Source organism: Aulostomus chinensis, chromosome 5 (genome assembly GCF_037954235.1).
Source record: "Aulostomus chinensis isolate RoL2024-O1b breed Wild chromosome 5, RoL_Achi_v1.0, whole genome shotgun sequence".
NCBI classification, from domain to species: Eukaryota; Metazoa; Chordata; class Actinopteri; order Syngnathiformes; family Aulostomidae; genus Aulostomus; species Aulostomus chinensis.
This window is the reverse complement of record NC_141324.1, coordinates 23,159,063-23,184,687: the sequence shown is the minus strand read 5'-3', so window position 1 is coordinate 23,184,687 and position 25,625 is coordinate 23,159,063. Positions and strand designations below refer to the sequence as shown.

The 25,625-nt window shown below is 40.5% G+C and overlaps 1 protein-coding gene across 3 annotated transcripts; it reads left to right on the top strand.

The window, feature by feature from the left end:
• Nucleotides 1-49: 49 nt before the first annotated feature.
• On the top strand, nt 50-24,210 carry snap47 (synaptosome associated protein 47). Of its 3 annotated transcripts, XR_015115855.1 has the most exons (6): nt 50-918; nt 1,013-1,512; nt 1,781-1,905; nt 4,873-5,060; nt 11,009-11,092; nt 24,149-24,210. XR_015115855.1 is itself a non-coding variant. In XM_086203980.1 (5 exons), exons 1-4 carry the CDS (start codon nt 422-424, stop codon nt 5,017-5,019), a joined length of 1,269 nt encoding a protein of 422 aa, XP_086060106.1. In that variant the 5' UTR covers nt 50-421; the 3' UTR covers nt 5,020-5,060; nt 6,373-9,959. The 3 variants fall into 3 exon arrangements, 2 of the variants coding, with proteins under 2 accessions (XP_086060106.1, XP_086060105.1); XM_086203980.1 differs by lacking the exons at nt 11,009-11,092; nt 24,149-24,210 and adding an exon at nt 6,373-9,959; XM_086203979.1 differs by lacking the exons at nt 11,009-11,092; nt 24,149-24,210 and having other exon boundaries at nt 51-918; nt 4,873-9,959.
• The last annotated feature ends 1,415 nt before the right edge of the window (nt 24,211-25,625 follow it).

Genomic DNA, 25,625 nt, shown 5'->3' with positions numbered 1-25,625 from the left:
TTGTCTTTTTCTGTTCTGTCCGCAGTTTTTTCAAGTCGGACAGTAAACACTGCTGTGCTCCTCCGTGATGTCATTTCCGTGAAAACATCGCCTTCCAAGAAGAGTATGGAGTAACGTAATACACAGGCAAACATCACAATGTTTTCGACTTATTCCGAGTGGGTGGTGATAATTAAACCAAGAGGATGTTCTAAAACCTAAAGAAGGTTGGTAACATGCTAGTGACGTGCTTTCAACGCGGCTAGTTGATTGGAAAATCTGCTAAATCTGCCAATGTGAACGCCTCAGATGAGCTCATCTAGCTGCCTCTTTTACTTCACATCGAACTAAAGTAGCTGGACTGATGGTACCATGTGCGGGTCCCTAGTAGATAATTCGTTTTGACACTGAATTGTACCGTTTCCATGCAAATCGATCAAAAATGAGCCGGGACGCTCCCATCCACAGCTGGCCTGGGTCCTATTATATGAACACAGAGAAGCGATGGGAAAACGGCACCTTGTCCCTGAGCAGAACCACAGTGCGTTTCGTCTCCAGCCAGAGCAAAGAGACTCTTGTCAGTTTCCGTCTTTCCCGAATTATGGAGATTAAGATGGAGTCATCCAGTTTCATTTTTAGCACCCTAACTGTTCTTGAAGAGGGCAATGTTAAGCACTGGTTTGGTTCCCTCAAACCGAATAGGGTGGTGGTTTATAATGTGTTAGAGCATTTCTGGAGAGAACGGCTGTTGTCCCCCAGCACGGAGGCCAGAGGGGCTGAATGTCAGCCTTCCAAAGGCAGAGAGCTGATCAACCTGGTCGCTGGGGCTCAAAGAAGACTGGAGGACACTGGGAGAGTCCTCAGCCACCAAGGAGAGCAGTTTGACAACATGATGCAGGGACTGGAGAAGATTGACTCTGATCTGGGCGTGGCTGATAAGTAATTACTGGATTTTATGATCATGTTTTTTTTTAAATTTTGGATGTGTAATATGTGATTTATTAACAGATGTCTATCCTCTATTCCCTTGCAGACTGTTGTCTGAACTGGAGTCTCCCTCCTGGTGGCCTTTTGGTAAAATCCCCTGGAAGATTCAGCAGGAGGCCAAGGCAGAGGATGCTGCAAGAGCTGCTGCTGCTGCAGCTGGTAAAGGTTCCGGCAGAAATAAGGTGATCACCAGCATCCCAGCTGTTGTGTCCAAAGGTAGAGACTCTGACTTGAAGCCTGGATGCTTGTTGGTGCTGGTGTCCTCCCTGGAAGTTCGGGACACAACCTGCCAACTGCTTCACCGTTTTGAACGGAATGAAATTGATGAAATCAGGGTGCACAGTCCTTATGAGATGACTGTCAGACAGCGGTTTATCGGCAAGCCAGATATATGCTACCGGTTCCTGTCTGCTAAGATGCCGGCGGTGCTGTCAGTGTTGGAGATGCAGTATAAAAAGAAGATGGAGTTCACTGGCGAATATACAGCTTTCAAGGCGACTCCAGTTTCATCTCCATGTGACACAGAAGGGACGCTTTTGAATGAAGGTGAGGAATCCAACATAATACTTGAATGCGTCGTTAGTTTAATGTTGACCACTAAGGGGCAGTGTTGCTTTAGGTTTCTCCTCTGTGTGTAGTCAGCCTGCAGAATAAAAACATTTCATCCACATGACTTGGACACGGTCTGACAGTATTTTGATGAGTCACTTCACCCTGGTTGCCTCAGTTGCTGTACTTTGAGTTTACTGTCTGGTTTCCTCATAAATAACATATGTGCTCTGCACTTTTTCACCATCTCCACCCTTGGAGTCAGGTTTGACGCAGAAGTGCCAAGACACAGAGCTCCCGCTGGAGGTCCCGGCAGGAGAGCTGTCCCAGTTGCAGGTGCATGTCCTCCAGCCATCTGTCAGCCAGGCTGAAGCCCAAGAGCTCAAACAGGTGAGGTGCAGTTGGACAATTTGGACTCCAAACCGCTGTTGGAGCCATGACGTTCTCTGTCGCTCCGATTTTTCCTATTTGTATGTCTAAGGCAGGTTTGCCTCAAATGATGGCAGCTGTTATAGTAAATAATCCTATGGTTTTAGTAACATGTATTTTGATAGTTCCATTCCAAACCACAGTTTATTGCAGTGATTTTTATTTTTCATCCTTTTAAATGTTAGTTGGTGAGACCACAAACCAAAGTCCGTCCTGGTTTTAAGAGAGGGAAAGAGACATGGTCAGTTATTTGGTCTGACTGTACAACAGCTTTCCCTTCAGAACCGTGCAGCACTGGGAGCTGGTGCAGGTCTGTGGTGGCCATACCTACACAGTGACGCAAGTACTGACCAGTGACTCAGACACGAGCTTTGTTTGTTTGACACACTATTGAAGGTTGCTCGGAACAGGACATATAAATAAGCCCACTGATTTGGGAAAAACTATTTTAAAAAAGCACATCACATACCAAGTTGAGAAAGTTTTGAAGGCAACTTTAGCTGACGCAGGGTTTAGATAATACATTTATATGATAGTTTACTTGCTGCTGAGAAAGACAAGATAATGTTAACGTTTCCTACCTCTTAAAAAAACAAAACAAATAACGCTACTGCTGCAGAAACAGCGTCTGCAGTTATTTGTCCCAAGCATAAAAAAAACAGCATTCTGATGTTCATATGAAGTCCTTGAAGCTGTCTCTGAAGGCGTTTCAATCTTGAAGGATAAATTTGACTGGAAAGGTGAAATGTTTTCAAATGAATACAAACAATTTCTTGTTTTCCATCAAACTGCATGTACAGACTAAACAATTTAATCTCAGCCAACATCTGAAGCTAGACAATCTCATCCGTCACGCAGGAATTACAACAATTTGTGTATAACTTATGATGGCAGCACTATTTTCCTAATCAAATGAAGCCAATTTATTCATTAAATAACTAAGCAATGGGGATATGATTGACATATATGGTACGTCAGGGTTCATGGAGTCATGAAAAACCTGGAAAAGTCATTGAATTGAAAATGGACATTTCCAAGCCTGGGGGGAAAAAAGTTTTTTGAAGAAAAAAGTAAGGCCAGAAAATTTTTTGGAAAAGTCAAGGAAATGTGTTTCACAAATATCTGAATATTAGAGCATATGTGGTTCAGTTACGAGCTACTGAGGGAAAAAAATCGATTTGGTTGATAACGATGTACTTAAAGACGTTGGTTTTTTTTTTTTGTCATTGTCATTAATTTACAAAAAAATGTAAAGTGGAGTATGGATTTGTTGTTTTAATGTTCATGTGTTAACAGACGTTTCAGGGAATGTATGGGCTTGAAATCTCTCCACTCTTATATAAGATTGGTTCCCTTAATGTCCTCTTTGATTTTTAATGAAACATTTTAATTATTTACATAATAACAATGTACCACTGTGGTTTCTGTCTACCTGCTGACCCTGGGGTGACACTGGGTCAGCATTGAATCCTCTATTTTGTCTGTAAATATCCTATTTTCTCCACCTGATAATGGTTGGGACTTCAAAGGCTACCAGTTTTGACCCAATGCTACAATTGCGCACACACACTGCTCTTAATGTGATTCAGGTCAAAATTACCATAGACGGCGGAGCAACAGAGGGTTATTCAGTTTAACATCCTGCCCTACACGCTTTAGCAAATATTCCTGTCCATCCAAGCAATTATTAAACCAGTAACATTGTTTGAGTACAAAAAACACACATAGGAATGATGAAGTTTTTGTCTTGAAACAGCCAACAATTCTGAAGTCACACCTCGAGCACAAACTAAACAAGACTCCTCCTCCTGATGTTTTTTTTTATTTCTGGTACTACCCAAATGTTTAATTTCTAGCCCACCATGACTGGTGTTTTGTGTAATCAGCAGCTAAAAATAATCATTTTCGGTGTTTTTTCTGCAGCACACCAAGCCGAACTGTGGGGTATGATTCACTCATGTTCTCCTAGATCAAATTGTAAAGTCGCAGACCTGAGAGTGAACACAGTTGTTCCTCGGTGTGTATTGACATTCTATCTGTTTTTCAAACTGCTGTCTGGAGCTGTTTCTGTGCTCAGTTGCAATGTCCGCATATACTGGCCAGTGAAAACTGACATAATGTCAGTGGGTGTGTGAGTGTGTAGCATAACATAATATTAGTTTAGAAACCATGGTGGTGGGGTCTGGAGTGAGTGTTTATTAGGTTTTGCTTGGCACATCACAGTATATTTAAGTTGTTCCATCAACCATAACATACACAGTTGTTAGACCATGGAGATGGAGTTGCAATATTCCTTAAAACCCACTGAAAGTAGAAAACAAACATTATTAGATGATATCAATGATCCCCAGAGGCAATTCAAGACTTCTCTCTGAAATATCCTCTGATGTTTCATATTCTGCTTCATGTGAAGTATCACTATATCTGCTATACGAGTAGCTGTTATTCCATCATAGTTGGTGTTGAAGTGTAACGTTGCCCCTCATCTGCAGACATTCAGCAGCAGGTCATTATCTTTATAGCCAACGTGAGCAGGAAAAAGGAATAACATTCAAATATCGCCCTTATCTACTCGTCTTTCCCCATTCTAATGAAAGTCCCTCTAACTCGCTGACCTCATCTTTACTGCTCCTTACATGTGGAGCACATGTTCCCCCTGAAGCTACTCAACCTCATATATATATATATATATATATATATATGTGTGTGTATATATATATGTATATATAAAAATCATAGGTTTCAGTATTGAATCTCTTTTTATTTGCGTCCTGCTCCTTGGTTTTCCATGTTCACTGGGGACCAGTGTGTAATTACTTAAACAAATGAGTGTTTTCTGTGTGTGTGTGTGTGTGTGTGTGTGTGTGTGTGTGTGTGTGTGTGTGTGTGTGTGTGTGTGTGTGTGTGTGTGTGCGCGCACACACGCAGATGCTGATGCAGCTGAAGAACCTGGCTCTGGAAGCAGAGACAGAGCTGGAACGGCAGGATGAAGTCCTGGACGTCCTGACCAGCTCCACAGACCGAGCCACGATGCACATAGAGAAGCACACCTGCCGTATTAAGAGACTGCTGTAGCTCAGGCGGTGCTCGCCTGGTCACAACTAGAGAAAATCAAAGTACGGTAGTAAGGACTTTTACTTTAAATAGTTCATAGCCTTTTTATTGCTTTTGCTGGTAAAATCAATGATGGGCTCACATGTTCAGGAGTGTACAGTGCATTAACAACTCAGTAATGTGTGTAGAACATGAAAGCTTTTCAAAAAAGTCAGTGAAAAGTGTTTCTCAGTTTGTATGGAGTAGGATTAAATGTTTCTGTTAGAGAAGCTAATGATCTCATATGGGCACATTTGTCATTTTTCTATTTATTTATTTGTTTTCTAATCATTTTATGTAAAAGAACCTCCATATTTTTACAGAAAAAAAATGACTGGATTGATTCTGATCATAAGGTGTCGTCTAGGCAAATGGAAAACCCTTTAGAATTTAAGGCCAGGTGTAGTACATATAATTTTTCTTTTTTTTTGTGGTTAGATGGACATTGTGTTGTGGTGGTCTCTGAGGGCAGAATTACTCCATAGGCTGATTTTCATTCTACTTGGTAGAGCATTGGAATGCAATAGAAGAATAATGCATTACATTTTCATCAGGATTCAAAGGTTTTCTTTTATTACTTAGGAAATATTCCCGAAATGTGTTTCATGTGCAGTGTGCTTTTCTCTTTAGCTTCGCATTCTGCTAAGATGCTAGGATCAGGACACAAATTTCTTCCTTCACACAAACAGACAGTAAATCCAGTGTTTCAGCTGCTGAATATGATAGATTATTCTGAAAACACAATTTTCTAAATCTAAACAACATGATATCTGCCAGATTGCATGAAAGGGAAAAGTTTGGCTACACAAAAGCAACTGGACTGAGTTTCTCCCCTCATCTGGCAGGGTTCTTCACCTCTGACCCGTGGTCGTGTAACCTCTTGTGGGGTCGTTAACACCCTGCCAATGGTTGAGGTCATGTGAGTCATTGACCCATCTGACCATCATGTAATATTTCCTGTGTGCTGCCAACATCATAACCATCACTAAACCGAGGAGGTGGTCTATGACAAAACAGTCCTGAGATCACTACCACGCTGCCTGACCTTGACTAATATGAACCAAACAGCTCCCACAGTGGCCGAGCGAGTTAATAGCTCAGCGTGTCAACCACCCCAGAAGAGGTTAAATGACTGTGACTCTGTAACAAAAGAACTGAAGAAGTCTTACAGACGAGAGGTGAAATGTCCACTTGCAAAAACATATTTATTGCTGCAGCACTCACAGGTTTAACTGCATGTTCCTACTAGACAGACTTTACATGAACAGCAACATAAAAAGATACAGTAACATACATGTGTCAAGTTATTTAAACCTGAACTCATCTCTCTCTCAGGTCACAGGTGTCACTTCTCCCTCTGGACAGTTCCCCTGTGACAAACTGTTGCATGTTTCAATTTGGTTGCATCCAGTGGAAATGCGCCATCACTGTCGACATATAGCAGAATGTGCAATGACGTAATGGAAATCCTGGAAACAGAACAGAATCACACATACTCACATAAAGTACTGTGTTAATACTATACATGTCTTGTTAAAGGTTAATATTCTAAATCTGTATAATCTGTAAGAGACTGACATGAATTGTAATCATTTTGTTGTGGTCTGATATCACTGTGAACTTGTAATTAGCTGTTAGTTCATCTGAAAATAACTGTAATTTAAAAAGAAAAAAGGATGTCATAGCTGTATAGATGCTCCTTTTTGCTGACGATACCGCGTTCATCATTACACGAAACCCAACAAATAATATAAAGGACAAGAAAATGCATGAACCCTAACTGGTATTGTACGTAATTAATCCCATTTGGTCAGACTTTTTTCCTCAACTCATCACTACTTCAAGTATGTAAAAGAATAGAGTTTGCAATACAATAAAGCCTCAAATCGTCGTGATCCGGTGTAAGCAATATTTTCATGTTAGCAATGTCACTGAACAACAATAGGACTGGACTTAAATTTTCCATGTTACCAAATAGTTACTGTTTGCCTTTTTGATCTAATGTTGCGTAACTGATGTCAACATGTATTTTTAAAAGATGTAAAGTCATCACAGTTGTATATAATCATACAGTTAAAGCGATACTTGACCCAAAAACTGCAATATTTCTTTCAGTTTGGTATCTTGAGCTAGAGCTTTTTTTTTTTTTTTCCTCCCCTGCACGTGTTTTTAGTGACTCCAGAATTCAGAAAATGCCAGCCACATACCTCTAGCTTTATGCTAAAGGAGCCCAACTACTAACAGCCAAACTATCCAAAACATCCTTTTACGAACCCCAAATACATCGTCCATCTGCTTTAGGCTCAAATTCATCCGACAATTCATTTTGGATTTTGGAAACAAACATTTTGCAGAAGATTGCTGTTGTTGGTCATCATTTCCATTTGCTTTAAGTAATTGAAATGCAAATTACTGTCTTTGAGTTGAAAGTCACTATTTTCATCTCTCTAAAATGATACAATTTGGCTTTATCAGCTTTTAAATCCTTGTTGTGATGGGATATTGTGTTAGTATTATAAACATGATGAGGTTTAGAACAAGCACTTGATTGGGATCAGCGAAACAGCCGAGCATAAAGCCATAACATCATCTTTTAACTGGGAAGCATATGAGATTTAGTCATTTGGGAGAATTCTCCTGAAATTTCACCAGGCTTTATTCCTTAACTGAAGGTCAACAGTCAACGCCCCTCATAGTCAACTCCCATGTGACAAATTGCAACACAGAATATGAAAACACTTGCAAACTTGAAACGGATGTAATTACTGTTTCAGCAGTCGAGTGGAAGTGGCTCACTCACTCTGCCATTATAACATCCTGTTGGCGCTAAGACTGTTGGCATCAGCTGACTACCTCTGTTGGAGCGCTCTCACCCCGATGCAGGACTCCTTCATGGCAACGGTGGACCAACTCTGGTTTGCCAAGTGGCTGAGCTCTCAATTATTTGAGGGCCTTGAAAGCACAAGTCATAGTAAGAGTGAATGTATCACTTCCATAGGATTCAAAATGATCAGTTTTGCTATTATGAGACAACCTTTTGGTGATACACTCCGATTTAGTGATAAAGCGTTTTTAGTGTACCAAACTCCAGAAGCACACCGCATGGGTATGTGAATTCCCACCCTAAAAAAAGGTTTTGGGAAATAGAGCACACACTGGCGTGGTTTTGAAGCAGCCTTGCAATACGAGGAAGTGGTGGCGGTCTTGTCTGACCACAGATACATGAGATCCGGCTTTGCCTTCCTAACGGATGGTATGGAGACACAAGGGATTTTGCTGGCCTTGACTTCCAAGTGTGTTTACGTGATAGTTCTGTGGTGTGTGCTCTCACTCGAAGGAGCGTGTCTCCATTGATGGCCAATCAATCAACTCATGCAAGAACAAAGTTTGTGGGCTACAAGGGCACATGTGGGTTCTACTGCGCTCCAAAATATGGAGCCATGTGACTTCAATACAAACAGTCTGCATTCGTCATCCTTAGGAATAAGTTCTCCAGTTACCGCTTGTGACAAATGTGTTTTTGATCTGTAATAGGATGATAATTATCACTGGGATTCACTCGTGCATTAGATCATGAATTTAACTATCATTTATTTTATATATCAATTACATGTAATATGCAGCCTCACTGAAATATGTTTGCTAAATATTACAAAAATTTCACTTCATCTGCATGATTAGACAATGTCTGGGTGTAATGGCCTGAGTTTTGACTCACGTCCTGGCTGGCTTCTTACTAGCGCAGGTGTTACTGGGTTTCCATTTGCTGAGGGAGTTTCTGGTTTCAGGAAACATGGCCTGATGGTTAATGTTAGAACTGGGAGAAAACGTTCCTGGAAGGAAGGTGCTTGGGGGGTGTACATGTTGTCTCCAGCACAAAAGCAATATGACACTCAATATCATCTTCTTGTAGTTTGCTATTTTGGGTCATTACTCTGAACGTTTGCCTGTGGATTTGTAAGATTTATGTCTATGAGAATTTGTTGTAATTCAGAGTCAGATCGTTCTTCAGTTTAGGCCAATGTGATCTGCACAGTGGGTGCTTTCCCAGGTGCTGAGATCCGGGATGATATCATGCACTCTTGCTCTTATTGTTATGTTTTCCCTGATCTTTGAGGTGTGTCACAGTTTTATGGCTTTTGTTTCACTTTTTCTTTCATTTCCTTACATCAGATTTGCTCTGCAGCCAAACTAAAGTTGGTGTTATACAATTGTGTTAGTCTCAAATTAATTCCAGGTGAAATCCCACATTACCTGAAGCTGAGGAGTTTGCCTCTCTTATGGATACTGTGTTACATGCTATTTCACCTAATATGATGTGACTTGTGCAAGTGTAAGTCAAGTGTCAGAAGAGGGAAAAAAATCGCCCATGGAGTGTTGGTTTGGCTTTATGGTGAGATCTGATGTCATTAAGGAATACCCCGTCACTTCACCTTGCCAAAACACATCATTAACTTGCTAGTGCAAATGCAATAGCCTTGTCAAACTTTAGGGTGAAAACGTATTCCATAAAAATACTACTTTTAGCCAATTATTCCTGGGAATTCAGTAGAGGGCGCAAGTGAGTTGCTGATGGTGAAGTGTAGTTCAATTAAACAAAGAGTATCAATATTTCAAGGGTATAGTATATTTTGTATAAGGTCAGATGGATTATTGTTCTATTTTACAGTACATTATGTACTTATTTATACTGTATGAATGCATAAAATACTTGCACATTTTCAGGGGTAACCACCGTGATAAAAAAAAAAGATTACTGTAACTACTCAATCTCATGGAACTGGTTATAGTTACAAGACAACATGAATTAATGCATTGAGATTAAAGATTAAAAAAAAACCTTTTTACATAATATCGCTTCAAATATTTTGCAATACTTTAATTGACACATTTGGAAATTTAAAAAAGCACTGTAACCAACAACCACCAACAACACCCCCCCCCCCAAAAAAAATGCATCACATTTCTTTGTATAAGGCAAATAAAAATTGTAGCTTTGGCAAATGTGAGTTTAGGTGTCCTTTTTTTTTTTGGTGAAGGCTGGATTATATATTCATTAAAACCCCATCTATACAGCTCCACAAACAGGTTGTCAGGCCCGGAGCCAGCTTACACCGCATCAGTACTTTTACAAGCAGGCCCCCCAGAAATGTTCAGCGAGTCTGTTTTTAGTGGTTCTCACTGCAAATGGAAACACTTAGCTCCCACAATAAATTTCCCACCCAACTGATGCCACACTGGATAGACCCCCAGCTACTTGCCGACAAACTCTGGCTTTATATTTTAATAATAAATCCTCTTGGAATTTTCCATGTTATAGTGATTTTTGGTTGCACTGACTGACAAGAGAGTGGAAGAAAAAAAAAATCACACTGAGGTTGTTGCTCTAGCGTGCAGCCTGCAGGGCCAGCAGTTTGATTAAAGGTAAAGCTGAGCCCCACCTCCACACCCTACTTCGTCTGGTTTGACACGGGGGTCGTTTCAGGATAAAAATAGACATTTGTGGTTACTTATTTTCTCTGGAAAGTAAATAGCCATTAGTTCAGCGGGCCAGTGATCTCAAGGACAACACTGTTCAATCTATTGTTTATACTGTAGCTGGATGATTAAAAGAGACAGCGGCATAGTGTTGATAGTGCTCCAGTGTACAGAGTCCAGCAGGGTCGAGATGAGACACTGTGAAAACACAGTTAAAAGCACTTGACTTAAAATCCTGTACGCAAAGCTGAGGTGTGTTAGGAAATAAGAACAGCATGCAGGACCCTCGCAAAGAGTGCCCATGAAATAATCCCAATTATCATTCCAGCAAACTCCTAGCTTTGACCACCTAGTGATGTAATTGCAGCTGACAAAATAGATTGTTGTTGAAATATTGCCCTGCTGTTATAGCTACGTTGTGACAGCATTGTATGTTCACTGAGGGCCGGTGAAACCATAACAAACACAGCTGAGTCTGGGGTTTACATTTCAGCAGGATGGCGGCGCACGCAGTGTCTGGGTGGAACTTGGGAAAAGGAGCTTGGACGACAGCCTCGTCTGGCTCTCCGCCAGCTTGGTAAGAGCAGCCTTGACAGTAGGACCTGGGAAGTCTTTGTCCAGTTACTAAATGTAAATGAATAAACGGGGAACTTTGGTTTTGAACCCTACAAAACCCTTATTCAGACTGTTATTGCCCTATTGTCCATTAAGTCTTTTTCGTGGATATTTGCTGAAAAACTCTGACACTTCGGCTCAATGATTACAGTTTGGAGATGAAAAGTTAACATTCTGGTTAAATGTATCCAATGGCATGCTTTAAAGTTCATTCTTTCTACTTTCTTCAGTCTCTATATCACTTTCCTTTTTTGTGGGTTTATTTCCATAACTGTTAGGAATTTTTGGACAACACCTATTTTGTGGAAACTCCTCCCGCACTCCCAAACGGTTTGTCCACGTAACCTCAGGGGAGCAGCCAGCAACTATGTAATTGGAGAAGATTGAGTACACAGAGAGAGACCATAGCCTGGTGAGCTATTGAGAAGCTGAAACAAAGACTACCAGATGTTTACCCGGCCCTGCCATATATGAAGTGGTTACTGAACTTATGCGAGAAATGTGTGAGTGGTGGACAGAAGGATTGTGAACCTTTGACCCAGTGTCTATTACAGGTTCCAAAAAGCTGTAATGCCGATTGACCGTGAAGCCAATGCAAAACAATGACGTGTTGCCCTGTTTGGTTTTCCTCTAAAAGGAAATCTAGTGTTCCTCAGGATATCAGACAGGAATCCCCTTTTACTGATGGAAACCATGGAGCCATCAAAACACAGCTCAGTAATTCTGCTGCCTGGTTTCAATTAAAGCATTGAATATCAAAGACAATCACTCCCGTTTTAATGTGCATTTTTTATGTGTTCCCAGTTTATTTTGATGGAAAATTTGTGGGTGGAGCACTTGCTAATTGGTATGGGAAACTTGCACCTGTGGTAGACCAATGTTTTGAGAGTCAGAAACATTGAATATTTGTGTTCTTTTCTTTTGAGAAGGAGCCCAACTTTGTCTCAAAAACAATCTGAGACTGGATTTGATGTGGAAGATAGTCTGGAACAATACAGTTAGAGTGGTTATGAGTTTTCCAGGATTTTCTTTCATAGTGCAGTATAATTTGTCATTCATCATGAAATATTAAACCATACTTGCCATGAGACAAGCACTGAAAACATAAAAAACTTTGATAGAATATGCAGGTTGAGAGCTTTTCAGATGTTGTATTGGTAGCAAAAGTTGCAGTAAGTTAATCTATTTAATCTGTCATTTCTGATCACTCTTTAGCTTTGCCATTCCACTGATGGTGTGCTGCTCATTCTCAAACTCAGTTACTGCTTCCTGCTAACGGTCTGATCAAGTCACTTCAGGATGAACTTGTGATGGAAATAATAATGCTTGCGCTAGATGCAAGGCTAGTTCTGCCAGAATTCATAGACTCGTCGTCTCCTGATCTTCTAATGGTCTTCAAATATGAGTCAATCCCATGATGGATGCCAGAGTTCCTTGTTTTTCTGCCATGACAGTTCTTCACAACTCCTCTAAAATGATGAGGATCTCACACAAAACAGGTCTGCTCATAAAAAGGCTTCATAGTTCATTTATTGCCTGGTTTTGTTCCTACTTCTCAGACAGATTTTATCTGTTATATGGAATTCTCCTCATCCACCCATGCGGTGTTCCCCAGGGGTCAATGCTTGATCCTATACTTTTTCTTTTATGCTTCTTTTAGGTTGGAAAATTCATATTTCCTATTGCCATGCAGACAATACACAATTTATGTTCCCCTTACTGATAGCAGCATAGACAAATTCTTTCACATTATGGCTCTTCTCTCCAACATCAGTGTTGGATGTCAGGAAACGTCCTCCGAGTCAATGAGACCAAAACTGAAGTCTGTTTATTCAGCCACCCAAAAACCTCACCTGAGACTTGAAAAAGAATCTTGGAGACCAGGCCTCCAAAGTCAAGCATTCCAGACGTAATTCGGCGGTGATCTTTGACTCTAAGCTTTGTTCCAACATACAAATCATCAAAGCAGTAAAAGCTTTTTTCAACTCAGGAAGGTTGCTAAAGTGAAAAAAATGCAAGAAAGCCATGAAAAAGTAATTTAGACATTGTTTTTGTCACATCTGGATTATTGCAAGTCAGTGTACTCACTTAACAAAGATCACATCACTCCCATCCTTCCAACACTACACCGGCTACACTGCTTATATCATAACCTCCATTTGAGGCTAATCTGTTGTTACTGTATGTAAAACATTGGATAATTTGTTCTGAGACTCTCGCATTATTATTCATTTCACTATTAGAATTCCACTTGGTCCATTAACCTTTGGAAAGGTAGAAGAGGTACACGAGTGAGCTTTTTATCCAAATTACAGTTAGCACAGGGCTAACTGGAAGTATCTGGCATAGATCTCTGACATGAAAGCCTTGCACATAGAGCAGAGTGCATCACTGTGTGAACTCATTCAATACGTTTTAATGGGATAGAAGTTCATTTATACTTCACTGTGACGCATTATAGTTTTGAGGCCCTATCTTGCCTTGCTCCAGCTGACATCATGCAGTTTCTCTGCACGCGCTCCTTGTGCCCTACTCTCGTAACACATCCCACATCCCGTTTCTGCAGCTTAGAGCCCCAAAACTGAGGAACTCCCTCCTTGAGGAACTTTAAACCGTTTGTTATGTGGCTTTGTTTATTGTCTGTATTCTTAGCAATGTGTCATCACTTCTGCATGCATTTTTGTATCTAAAGGTCTTTTTTGACCATGTCTTGGTGTCAGCTTAGTTATGCTACTGCGTTCTAACACCTTCAATCAGCTAGGTTTTGGGTTTTTGGTTTTGTTTTGTGTTTTTTTTTTACCAGCACATTCTTCAAGACACAGTGGGATTTCTACTAACTCCAAAATAAAGTGTGTGTATGTGTGTGTGTCTGTCTGTCTGTAATGGTATGTGTGACATAGATCATCAGGGAATTCTTTCCGTTCTGGTGAAAGTGAGCGGTGGAATCACCATGTCTATATATATGACCAAGTGCGTCACTCTCCTATGTTTGTGGTTTCTCAGGAGTAGAGGGAGATCTATAAGTTACTGTAGTTACTGGTGTTCTGTCATTAGTGGTGAGCTTTAATCTCTAAATTATAGGAGTGAATAATTAAATATTTCTTACATCTGCAATCAGAAACTCATGATGAGGGTTTCCCTTTTAATGAGCAGCTGGCTGACATGTTGCTTATGTGGTTGGCTTGCTGCTAAGTGGATTATGACCATTCTTTATACAGAGTTTTCATATTTTAAGAACTTGTTATTGGTATTACAGATGTTTCGTGAAAGCGAATCCTCGTCTGTGTATCAATTTTAACACAAGTTACTGTGCTATTATATTTTTAAACTGGCAAAATATACATTAAATTAGCTGTATTAGATCTATACAAGAGAATAAGCAAGGATTTTAAAAGCACATAACATTTATAAGTTTCTTTGTTCGTGTACAGCACATTGTGTGTATGAATTGAGAAGTGGTCAAGGAAAAAAAATAGTCACTGTAAAGTGAGGGGGAAAAAATCCACTGCAAAACACAGCTCATTCATAATGTTGCAGAGGATTGTGTGCAGTGCTTTAATTCATTTTTATGAAGTTTCAACAAGTGAAAGACAAGCTTTACTGGGTCACTTACTTGCTCACACCCACTGGTGATAAGTTTCTAACTTGATTTATATTGGTCTAACAGGATCAGGATGTATTACAGGTAGAATTTATGATCTTGTTGCTCTCACTTTGTTTCCCGGAGAGATATGACGGACCCCTGGGAGGGGATGAAAAGTCTTTTGGTATTTATTCAGTTGCAAACTTATGCACAGCTGGGGCCATCAGGATTCACAATCATTGGAGCACTAAAAAAAAAAAAAAAAACCCAAAACAAACACACACACACACACACACACACACAATGACAAAAGAAGAATATTCTGAGGTCATACCAAAACCAACCACCTTATCACAATTACATCAGATGCCCCAAAGTGAAGGCCTACGTAGATGTCAGAAGTTTGCGTAAGCAGCAAATTGGATCTGAACATCCCAGGCAAAATAACTTCCTTTGAGGTCGGATTGAAGGACATCTGAGCTGTTTTGGAATGCTTTACGATAATATTTCTCTTCATGGCTGTAGACCCCTATTAACCTCTTTGGATGATTGTTTTAGTTTGATATGCCCACTGTGCAGTATTTTTACAATTTTGTCCGGCTGTCAAATAAAGTTATTTTATCTCTGCAAAAGTCATACACTTTTGTTAAGGTTTTTATATGTATGCACCTGCTCCTTGAGGTCCTTTGGGGGGTAATAACCACCATCGATTATGTGAATTCATGGGACACATCCTGTATTTTTCCAGTCCATTGAAAAGGTACTGAAGGGGAGAAAGCAGTAAATTAGTGTTCAACTATGACACCATGTCTGGTTTTATTATTACTCTCGTATGTCAGTTCACACATAACTCTCTCACAACAAGTGAATCTCATTGTCCTACACATCATTAAGTGTAACTGCTATGAATTATGTCTCACTTCTGCAGCTCCAGTCTGACCCAGCTTCTCTTTCCTTCTCAATGACCCAGGGATTCACTCCGTCATGTACTCTTAATGGAGCACAAAAGGCAGCCCTTCCCATCTTCCCACTGCTTAACCCCTCAAAATGAAGCTACATCTGGGAATATTTCTCTACATTGACCAAACCATAATTTGCAACTGTCATTTTAGATGGCAACCTCTTGTGATTTTGTCTTATGCTACATCTTACGCAAGGCTGCCATGCCAAAGTAAGGGTGGGACCAGGGTTTCACAGGCCCGCCTGTGAGGAGAACGCAACTATTTCCTCTCCATTAATCAAAAGGGACATGCTCTGTCTGTGAGCTTTCAATTGGAACCCAGCATGATCTTTTTTTTTTCTTTACATGCAACAGTTGGATTTACAAATTCACATGCTGTATGCACAGTGTGTAGGTTTACTCTGCTATACAAGAACGTATAGCAGAAGATGAATGTATGATTGAAAGTTTTAGGGCACCAGAGGAATGGAAACTAGTGCACGAAAAGAAATGAAGGGCTAGAAAGTCAGCCTAAGGACTCAAGTTAATGCTGGACTAATTTCTCTTCTGCATATTAATCGCATTTGGGTTTCCGGTTGTAGTTTGAGTAGGATTGAACAGATACTTAGCAACGTTTGGTAGATCGCAAACGGGACAGAACACATCTGATAAAATGCGATCACACAACTTTTCTGCATCATCTAATCACCATTTTCCTTTTTGGTTCATCTGAATTAACGTTATACAATCCTTTGCAGACACATTTCCTCATCGGACCAGATCAATGGCAAAAGGCCACCAGCCAGACCAGATGCCCCAAAATTTCAGCCATTGCCTACCAAAAGCTGTCCAAAGCCACTGGGATTGATGCCAGTCCATTTGAACATTAAAATAAAAGTAGAACTAGAAATTAAGACATAAAAAAACCCATTTTAAATTGTGTTTGACATAAAGTTAAAGTGATAACAGAGAGGGATAATGTGACAGTGCGTTAGTTTATCATTTCCACATTAGAAATCAGAAAGTTTGATCCTTGGGACTAACTGAGAAACAATTGTAGTACAAAAAAGCCATGGCTGTACAAGGACTCTTCAGAAACTTTGTAGCTTGTACTGTCTTTGATGTAGTTCTTTCAGTCACCTCCCAACCTTGCCACCATACACGTGAGTGTTGGACCATAAATCAGCTGGTAAATAGAGCGTTTCTCCGTCCAGCTCATGCTAAGAATGTTAGCATTTCCTTGTTGACACCCCATCCATCTATCCATTCATTCATTTTCTTCTGCTTATCCTGTCACGTGGGGTTGCAGCCTATCCCAGCAGCTTTTGGGCACGAGGCGGGGGTTCACCCTGGACAGGTCGCCAGTCCATCACAGGGCCAACAGATAGAGACAGACAATCATTCACACTCACAGTCACACCTACGGTCAATTTAGAGTATCAATCAGCCTCGTCCTCTCTTGATGTCTTTGGACTGTGGGAGGAAGCTGGAGTACCAGAGAGAACCCATGCAGGCACAGGGAGAACAGGGAGACTCTACACAGAAAGATCCCGTGCCCGAGCCGGGGCTTGAGCCTGAACCTTTTTGTTGTGAGGCGACCGTGCTAACCACTGCACCACCGTGCCGTCCTGTTGACACCCCATTTTTCTTATATTATGCTCTCCCTTTTTGATCTGGAGTGTGAAATATGACACTGTACCTTGCTCACAGTTAGAAAAGACAAGGCAAAGCATCTCTGGGTGGTACATCCTCCTCTAACCCAGTCCAGGAGAGAACTGGCCCTCATGATCCATCCATAGAGACTCATGTAGAAAAGGAGACACCGTAGGAGCTGCAGTAAGAGACTGTTGCTAATTCAGTTTCAGAAAAGATATAACATAGAAATTCTACCCATTAATTGGATGTTTTAATTAATTTATCCAACACAACAATAACTCTCTAATTACCCTTACAGCTACATTGTTACTCACACATCCAATGCACACAAACCAACATTAGCTTTTTTTCACCTTATTCAATATTGTTCCTGTCTACTTGATTAATGCAAAGTATATTCACTCTCTTTTACCTCTGTCAGGGCCTGAGAGCTTTGGGAAATGTATGTTTCTGCAGTGAGTTAGCTTGTTCCTGTCAGTCTCTCATTTCGGTCGTAAAAAGCAAAATTGTGAAACCAAAAAATGAAAAGACTGCAATGAGCTGAGAGATGCTTTGAGTATAAGACGGATTTGATGCCAAAATCAAATACGTGCAGACAGATTCATGACGTCTAACAATCGTCAGAAGACCTTGGCTTAAGATGCTCTTAACTAATTTGCTTACCTATGACTATGAGGAGGCAGAGAGTTTATCATACACACTGGTTTCAGATAACTTGTGGTGATGCTCATGATTTTATAGGGTGCAGATGTCTCCTTCACTCCTGCCTTCTCTAATCAAGTTATTCAAAGCAATTTCACTTGTTGATATGAATGTAATTTACCTTTTAGGTAAAGGCTCGATGGTGTATTTGAAGATGAAAAACACTTTTTTTTTTGATAGCTGAGCCGGATTGACGTCACAACTAACGTGTCTTTGGTTACGTCTGTTCATTAACATTACTTACACACAACTTCCCGGCACACTGTGCATCTGTGCTTTGACATATCTTGATTCTTCTTCCCATCACAAAAAACAATCACGGCAATTTTTCCTGTAATGAGATTCTCTACAGGGACCAGAGGTTATGGAACACACATACAGACAAGTCATGACATGACTCACCCCACCAAACAACGTCTACAAATATGTGCCTGATGTCAATGACACTATGTCTAGGAGACCAAAAGTACTCACATCCCTGAGAAAATATCAGGCTGTAATTACACATTTCCTTTGAGATATGAAAATTATTAAAATCTGTTTTTGACGTTCTGTGTCCTTGAATTAGCGATCATGAAGAAAGGAGGGGAAAAAAAGAGTTCATTGCCACTCCCGGTAACTGGCGAAATCAGTCCCTTGTGCCCTTTCATGTATTGGTGGTTGATGAAAAAAATGTCAGTTGATGGCAACCCATATTTCCAATGTAAACCCACAAGAGGATGTCCTGGAACCATTCATCCAAAGCGTCTGGCTGAGATTCCACAGAGCTGCATGCATGGATAATTGGTCGAGCAGCGGAGGAATGACCTTAAGTTTAGATTCAAGCAGTTAGGAGACCTTGGAGACACACTTGATCGCACGGCTGTCCCTCACAGGATTTTACTCTCAGACTCTACTTACACTTTGCCACAGGGGAAGAGCACATGGATGTTATAGTGTACATGCAATGACAGCACAAGGTCTTGTATGATGAAGGGGCTGTGATAATTTATTTATTCATGAATTCTGAATACTTACTGAGTTGCAGTGGTGCACTTAGTCACTTTCATGGTTCCCCTGGTGTCTGCACGAGCACATATTTAACACTAGGATTGTAGATAAACATCCTCGTCCTCCAAGTGAATAAAGTTCATGTCCGTGTTTTGGGAAACTTTCCTGGTGATCTTTAGTGTTTTACGCTTATAGAAGCATTTTTGACATTTTTTTTGACATTTAGGAGGCATTCTGAGCCTTTAGATAGCGGCCGGAGGGACAGGAAACAGACAGGATTGGGGTGAAGTGCTGTGCGTGGTCCAACCAACCAGAATCAAACTAGGGACTCGCTGCTCCAGCTGTTTTCACCTCTGTGGCATGAACTCAAAACACTCAACTACACCATGTAAAATTTTACATTTTCTTTTGTCAAGAACTTCCACGTCATTGACTGAGGGACTCCAAGTCAGTATCAGCTGTTAGGACTAGACTGAAAAATATAGGACGCATTTCTTTTTGCATTTTTGGTCTCCTATATTTTATATAAATATTTGAGCGCAGAATTTATCACCTTTTTTGTATACTGCAAATTCACAAATTTCAGTAGCTTCCATGTCAAGTGAATAAAGGATTTTATTGCTAGACAGGATAAAGAGGACACACTTCTTTTTATTTTTGTTTGATCACAGCCTACATTTTATATCAATATTTCAAGCTAAATTACTTTTTAAGTCTGCAATATTCTATGTTTTCTTTTTTTCATTGTTTCTATGTTCTGTGACCTAGTGAGTCCAAATCAGCATTAACTATTTGAATTAGATTGGAAATATAGGACACACACCCTTTCATTGCCTCCTGGATTTTAAATTAATATGGATGTTTTCCATATCAAATAATGTTAAATAAGGAAAATATTAACCTCACTACAATGAGGGTGTAGGGACCTTGTTGAATGTTTTATAAACATCCCCAAAACATCCTCCCAACATTTTGTCTAAATAATTTTTTTTACATATAAACATCCTTAAAACATTTTTTTAAAACAGTGGATTACAACATCAAAAAAAAACCCAAAACATCATTTAAAGCTGAAGCTGGAGTTGTGGGAATGTTCCCCGTCAGCTGGCGAGCCTGATGGAAGAGCAAACCTTCCTCCCAGCCCCTCTTCTTCCTCTTGATCCGGTCAATATACAGGACCGGTGATGGCTGTAAGTGCAGGGAGCTCCCCATTGATCAGTAGTGGAACCGGATCCAGATGCAGCCAGCTGGGGCTGTTAGCTGGGGAAGCCGTGTTCTTGCCAGTGAGGTAATACTCCAGACATCTCCAGCAGGTTCTCATTATGCCAGAACAACTCAGGGTCTGGCTGCTTTTGGCTGGAAGAAAACCAAACACAGGCTATTCTACTCCTCTCTGTGCGTAAGAGAATGCCCTCATCCCGGCCAGTTTCGTCATCTGCTGTGTGAAAAAATTCTCAAGATAATATTTTTTTTTTTTGCGTATCAAGTAGGTTATCAAACTCTGAAGCTTTTTTTTTTTCATCTCGGGGTGAAAATCTTTCAATCAAGATTGTGTAACACAGGTCCTGGTAAATGTTAAGCATTGGACACAACACAGGGTGGTGCTACTGTATCTTCCTGCTCAGTTGCTATGCAGTAACAAGCCTGCAAAGTTGCCAAAAGAGGCAGACAGGGTAAAGGCCGGAGTTAAAGGTTAGGAACGTTTTATGATCTCTGTAACCACACTTATTTCCTGGTAGAAGGGGAACGATTACGAAAATCATCCTGCCCTTATTGCCCGAGGAGTAACGCATTCTGAGAAACTTACAGCATTTTCCTCATTTCATTCATCTTTCATCTGTACCCACCTCAGAGGTTTGCCCTCGTACAGGCATGAAAAATGTGCCTGTTTTTCATAATTGAACTGACATTTCCTTCCATGTGACAAAATGAAAGGCTTGGCAACAACACCCTGCCTTAAAATAAGATGGTAATAAGTGCAAAACTGTACTTAGCAGTGAAACCCTTGATTTGAGTGTGCTGTAAACTGTAAATTGACAGTTATTAACACAAAAACATTTGCTGCTATAGAAACCGATCAGAACACTGTGTAACAGGAACGCTTGTGTTATGGCGCAGTCGTACCTGGTATTTATGTTTAATCAGTTTTAAGTGTAAATGACTATAATTGGGTTTTAATAAAGAGCTGTGGAGTTGCTGTCATCAGGTGAAATATTTGGTCTTTTGTGGGTCCTTAGTGACATCATACCACACACACACACACACACACACACGCAATCATCCAAACACATACCCACTACACCTCCGCATGCACATACTTGCTGCAAATGAACAGTAGCTGCATTTGTAATCTCAAGTTTTGATTACACACATGGCAAAGTGGTTGACTAATCTCAGATCACATCATTACCAGAGCTACAGGGCATGGGAGAAACCCCTCTGTAGTCCCACGGGTTGAAATAGAGTGGTGACAGTTTAATGGTCTCCCAGCTTGGAGCACCACACCCTTGCCACCCTGATTAAAGACCCTACTCCCACCCGAGTATGTGACGTCAGGTGCTTGAACCTGCCGTGTAAAACTTTCTGGGATTTCAATCTATGGAAGGGGGTAAAATTCCTTTTAAGGAATGACATTTTTGTGCGTGACTGCAAATGGAAATTTCACAGCCCGCCATCATCGTCACGGCCCCTAATGCTAACATTTACCTTCCATTTGTTTATGCTAATCAGTATCAACTGGACTTTTTCTTGACAAAAGGATCTGCAATTTGATGTCTGAATGATTAAAAGCTGGAAGGACACGTAACATTTTATCATGCTTTGGGAATTCTTTTTCTCTTGAGATGAGGAGTTCATTCCATTGTAATGAGCTCTGCTCTGTCCCCTTCACACACTCTGAATATTCATTAATTTTCCCCTTCAAGGCTTTTCCTAATAATATGACTACTTTTTCCTGTGAAGCAGTGAACCATCCGTATGGAGATTTACAACCCACAGACTTTCTGTCTCTCTCAGCTCCATGTTCCACAGCATGGGGACCTGGTTGAGACAACTGTTGAAATTTTGCTGGAGCCTCACCAGCCTCTGCAGGCTGACAGTCTTTTGTGTGAGACAGTCCAGATGGGATCCCACACTTTGAGCTGTCCTAATGACCGGGAGTATCACCAGAACCTAAGTGAAAAGCTCGGATGTGATAGAGAGAGAAGGAACATCATTAATAAAGCTAATGATCCAGACGGGTGCTCTAATGGGTGCCTGGTGTACACGCTGAGATGTCAGTCAAGGGTGACGACATCGGTGTTAGGTTATGGAGACTGGATGCTTACCATTGTGTGTTTTTGATCCAGAATAACCACAATAAAAACATGTCGGCCAACTTTGCCAAAAATGAGTCCAATAATTTGTTTTAACGTCCTTGCAACTGTTTTCTATCACTGATATGACGAGCGAAGGGAATAAATCACACAATTTAATTCACTATTTGTTAGTTTAGCTCCGAGGGGAAACTTTGTTTGAAATGAGATAAGGGCGGGTTTCAACAGAAATCCCTCTCAAAAAATGTTTTGAATTTTTAAATGTCACAGAAAAGAAAGACTAAGAGTGTTTCTTGGGATTCTGGGTCCACGTCCATGAACGTTTTTAACTTTTACCTGATCCAGGACCAGTCCTAGATCTGATGACGTCACACTGCTTTGGCGGATGTATGTTCTCCCTGTGTGCCTACACATATAAAACAGTTACATAATTAACATAATTAAGACAAAAGATCAGAATCGTCTTAAATTCACTCTGAGTGGCGATGATTCACACATCCATAACTTAAACAATGGACAAATGACCCCATTGGGTACTTACCCACCACTGCAGGTAGGTTCAATAAGCAGCAGCAGCAGCAGCAGCAGCACTATTTATCTTATGGGCCGGTTTGTTTTATTACCATCTACTGCGTCGTCACACACGCATGTAGGTTCCTCGCCTCACTCAACGCAAAGTCAGTGGTGAGGTACAGCTACCATCTGTGCGGCCAAGCGATCTGCTTGAGACTCACATCTACAAAATAAGTGTAGTCAATGTTTCTTCCATGCCTGCTATATTTGCTTTTCGTAGCACTTATGTCTCAGTTGTGTAAAAGTTCCTTAAAATACTGCTGCCAACTAACCTTGGCTCACAGTGGAAAAGATTTACAATGTAGTCCAATATGTTACTGTAATAATGTTATTGCCATATGGGATCAATTGATTTAACTATACTACACATATTCAAATGGAAAAAGATTTTCCCAGTTGTATATGATAAATTGTATAAATGCAGTATTTGAGGCACCACTCGGAGCCATGCATACAGTTGGCTTCCACACTTGGAGCCTTGAGGGCGGGAGATAGAGCCCTCTGAGAAGGGAAGCAGTGTGTTGATATGCCCAGGGGCAGTGGAAAAAAGGCCTGTGTGAACTGTCAGCACCAGATAGAGTCAGGAGCAGCTAATCTGCTCCCAGCCAGGCCACCATTCACTACCATGTGCCACTTGTACTCTCAATGACTGACTTCCTCCATATGCACGCATAAGGAGATGGTTCACATCAGATCCAAACATCAGATGCCACTGAACTTGGGGAAACACACTTCCTGGCAAGGGACTCCCTTTTGGAAACCCACTTTGAAAGCAGCCTGAAGTCTGTGTTGAATTGAACACAAGGCAACATGAACACAACTGCGTTCTCATTCTTTTTTCTGGTGGAGGTGTTGACATACAGCCTAGGCTTTAATTAAAAAATACCATTTTCCATACAATGGAAACTGGTTCATTTAATGAGCCCCTCCTGGATGAATGACAAGAGCAAATACAGGATTGTTTGCTCAGTGACTAAGATGTGGAAATAGATCGAAGATGAATAGACCAAACCCCATGATATCATATCCTTTACTGTAAATCTCATCCGTGAAACTCTGGTCATGATTCATTAGTAGCGAACAGTGCTTGTCTGCTCATTAAGATTCAATTTATTCTTTCCTGAGTGATCAATAATAACTTCATTTGAATGAGGAGGAACATTGCCATGACCCTAAACAATTATATATTGTCAATTTGCTTTGAAGTTGCATTATTTTCCTGTCGAATGTTGATTCTACCTGTGTGTTTGGACCTTACAGGTGCTGCCCGAGCATCACGCCAGAACCCTCATGGCTGACACACTGACCTTACAGCATGGCTTCTGCTGCCCCCGAGGCAGGCCAGGAGCTGGTTGGCAGAAAGATCAAAGCGGGAATCATGCCCCACCAACAGAGATAAATACACATTTCCTCTCTTCCCTTTCACACTGGTTTTTCCCACACTCCTCGAACCCCTGCGCTGTAGCCAGGCCAGCTCAGAGGAAATGACAGACCACATCAAGAGGCTCGCTCTTGCTTTGACAGGAGGTCTCGCACCAGTCCTCAGGAAATAGGGGGACGCTCTTCATCAGAGCTTTGCAAGTTATTCCCCGAGTCTTTTGCAAATGTTGGCAACAGCAGAGCACCAATAAAAACAGATTTCACACTCATTTTGAAACATGCATGATTCATATTCACCACATTCACACTACTGTCAGGAATTGGATACTTTTACAAGTAGAATTTGTTCATTGTCGCGCTAATAACATTTTAATAACCATGCAAATTGTGTTTATTGATAAACGACTACAGAATTTGAAGCTGAAACTTTAAAGCACCAAAATTAAGGCTTCCTCCTTCAAAAAATATACTACATACTTACAGTAGTACGCTCAGGAGTGTGGATGAAATTCAGCAATGGAGCTAACTCTGGCATATCCAAGCTACTGCTGCTATCTTAATTCATGTGCACTCTCCTAATTCTATAAACTCAATTAGTGAATAAGAGGTCATCGCTATAATATATAAAATATATAATAATATAAAATATTATATATAAAATATACACATAACTGGTGGATCTTGTGGGCAAAATAATAATTTTGGAATTTTTTTTTGTTGATTTTGATTTCAAAGCTGAAGACATTAGAATTTACTCAGTAAATTATATCTCATTTTCTGAAAATGTAAAAAAATTGTGTCTTCTCACTGGTTTGACTGTTGGGCCTTTTTTTCACCACTGGATGCCTAGCAACTATAAGGCTTGGTTACCCTAAGAAATACAAAGTTAGTATAATGTTTTGTCCAACCACGTTGAAAGGTCAAAGCTTTTAAAGCTGTTCCGATCAGAAGCGGGGCGACACATGATAATCATTAAATAGTAGGAAATATCGTCACACATTTTAGGATATTCTCTCCTGGAAGACGTTCAACATGCTGCGTTTTCTGATCACATATTCTTTTGAGATTAGGATTGAAAAGAGGCTTGAGAGAGAACTTCAAAGTGCTTCCTTTCTCACGTTCACATTCACTGAAATTGTCCAAAGCTGAGATGGAGTGTAATGGCGCCTTCACATCAACAAGAGGACCCTGGGAATTTACTGCACCTGGCTGTGACATGCTCCAACATGTAAAACCAAAACATGTTTTAATACAAAAACAATCACAGTTTACAGTTTAATTTGTGAGTTTTATAGCCTGTACTATGTTGACTTTTTTCCTTTGCAAATTGCAGAGATCCAGACAAGATGTTTCCCCT

What these genes read in the sequence shown, in the direction of transcription:
- snap47 (XM_086203980.1), top strand. Translation starts at nt 422, where the DNA reads ATGAGCCGGGACGCTCCCATCCACAGCTGGCCTGGGTCCTATTATATG. An exon ending in GATCTGGGCGTGGCTGATAA is followed by an intron (nt 919 to 1,012) that starts GTAATTACTGGA and finishes ATTCCCTTGCAG; the next exon opens with ACTGTTGTCTGAACTGGAGT. An exon ending in AGGGACGCTTTTGAATGAAG is followed by an intron (nt 1,513 to 1,780) that starts GTGAGGAATCCA and finishes CCTTGGAGTCAG; the next exon opens with GTTTGACGCAGAAGTGCCAA.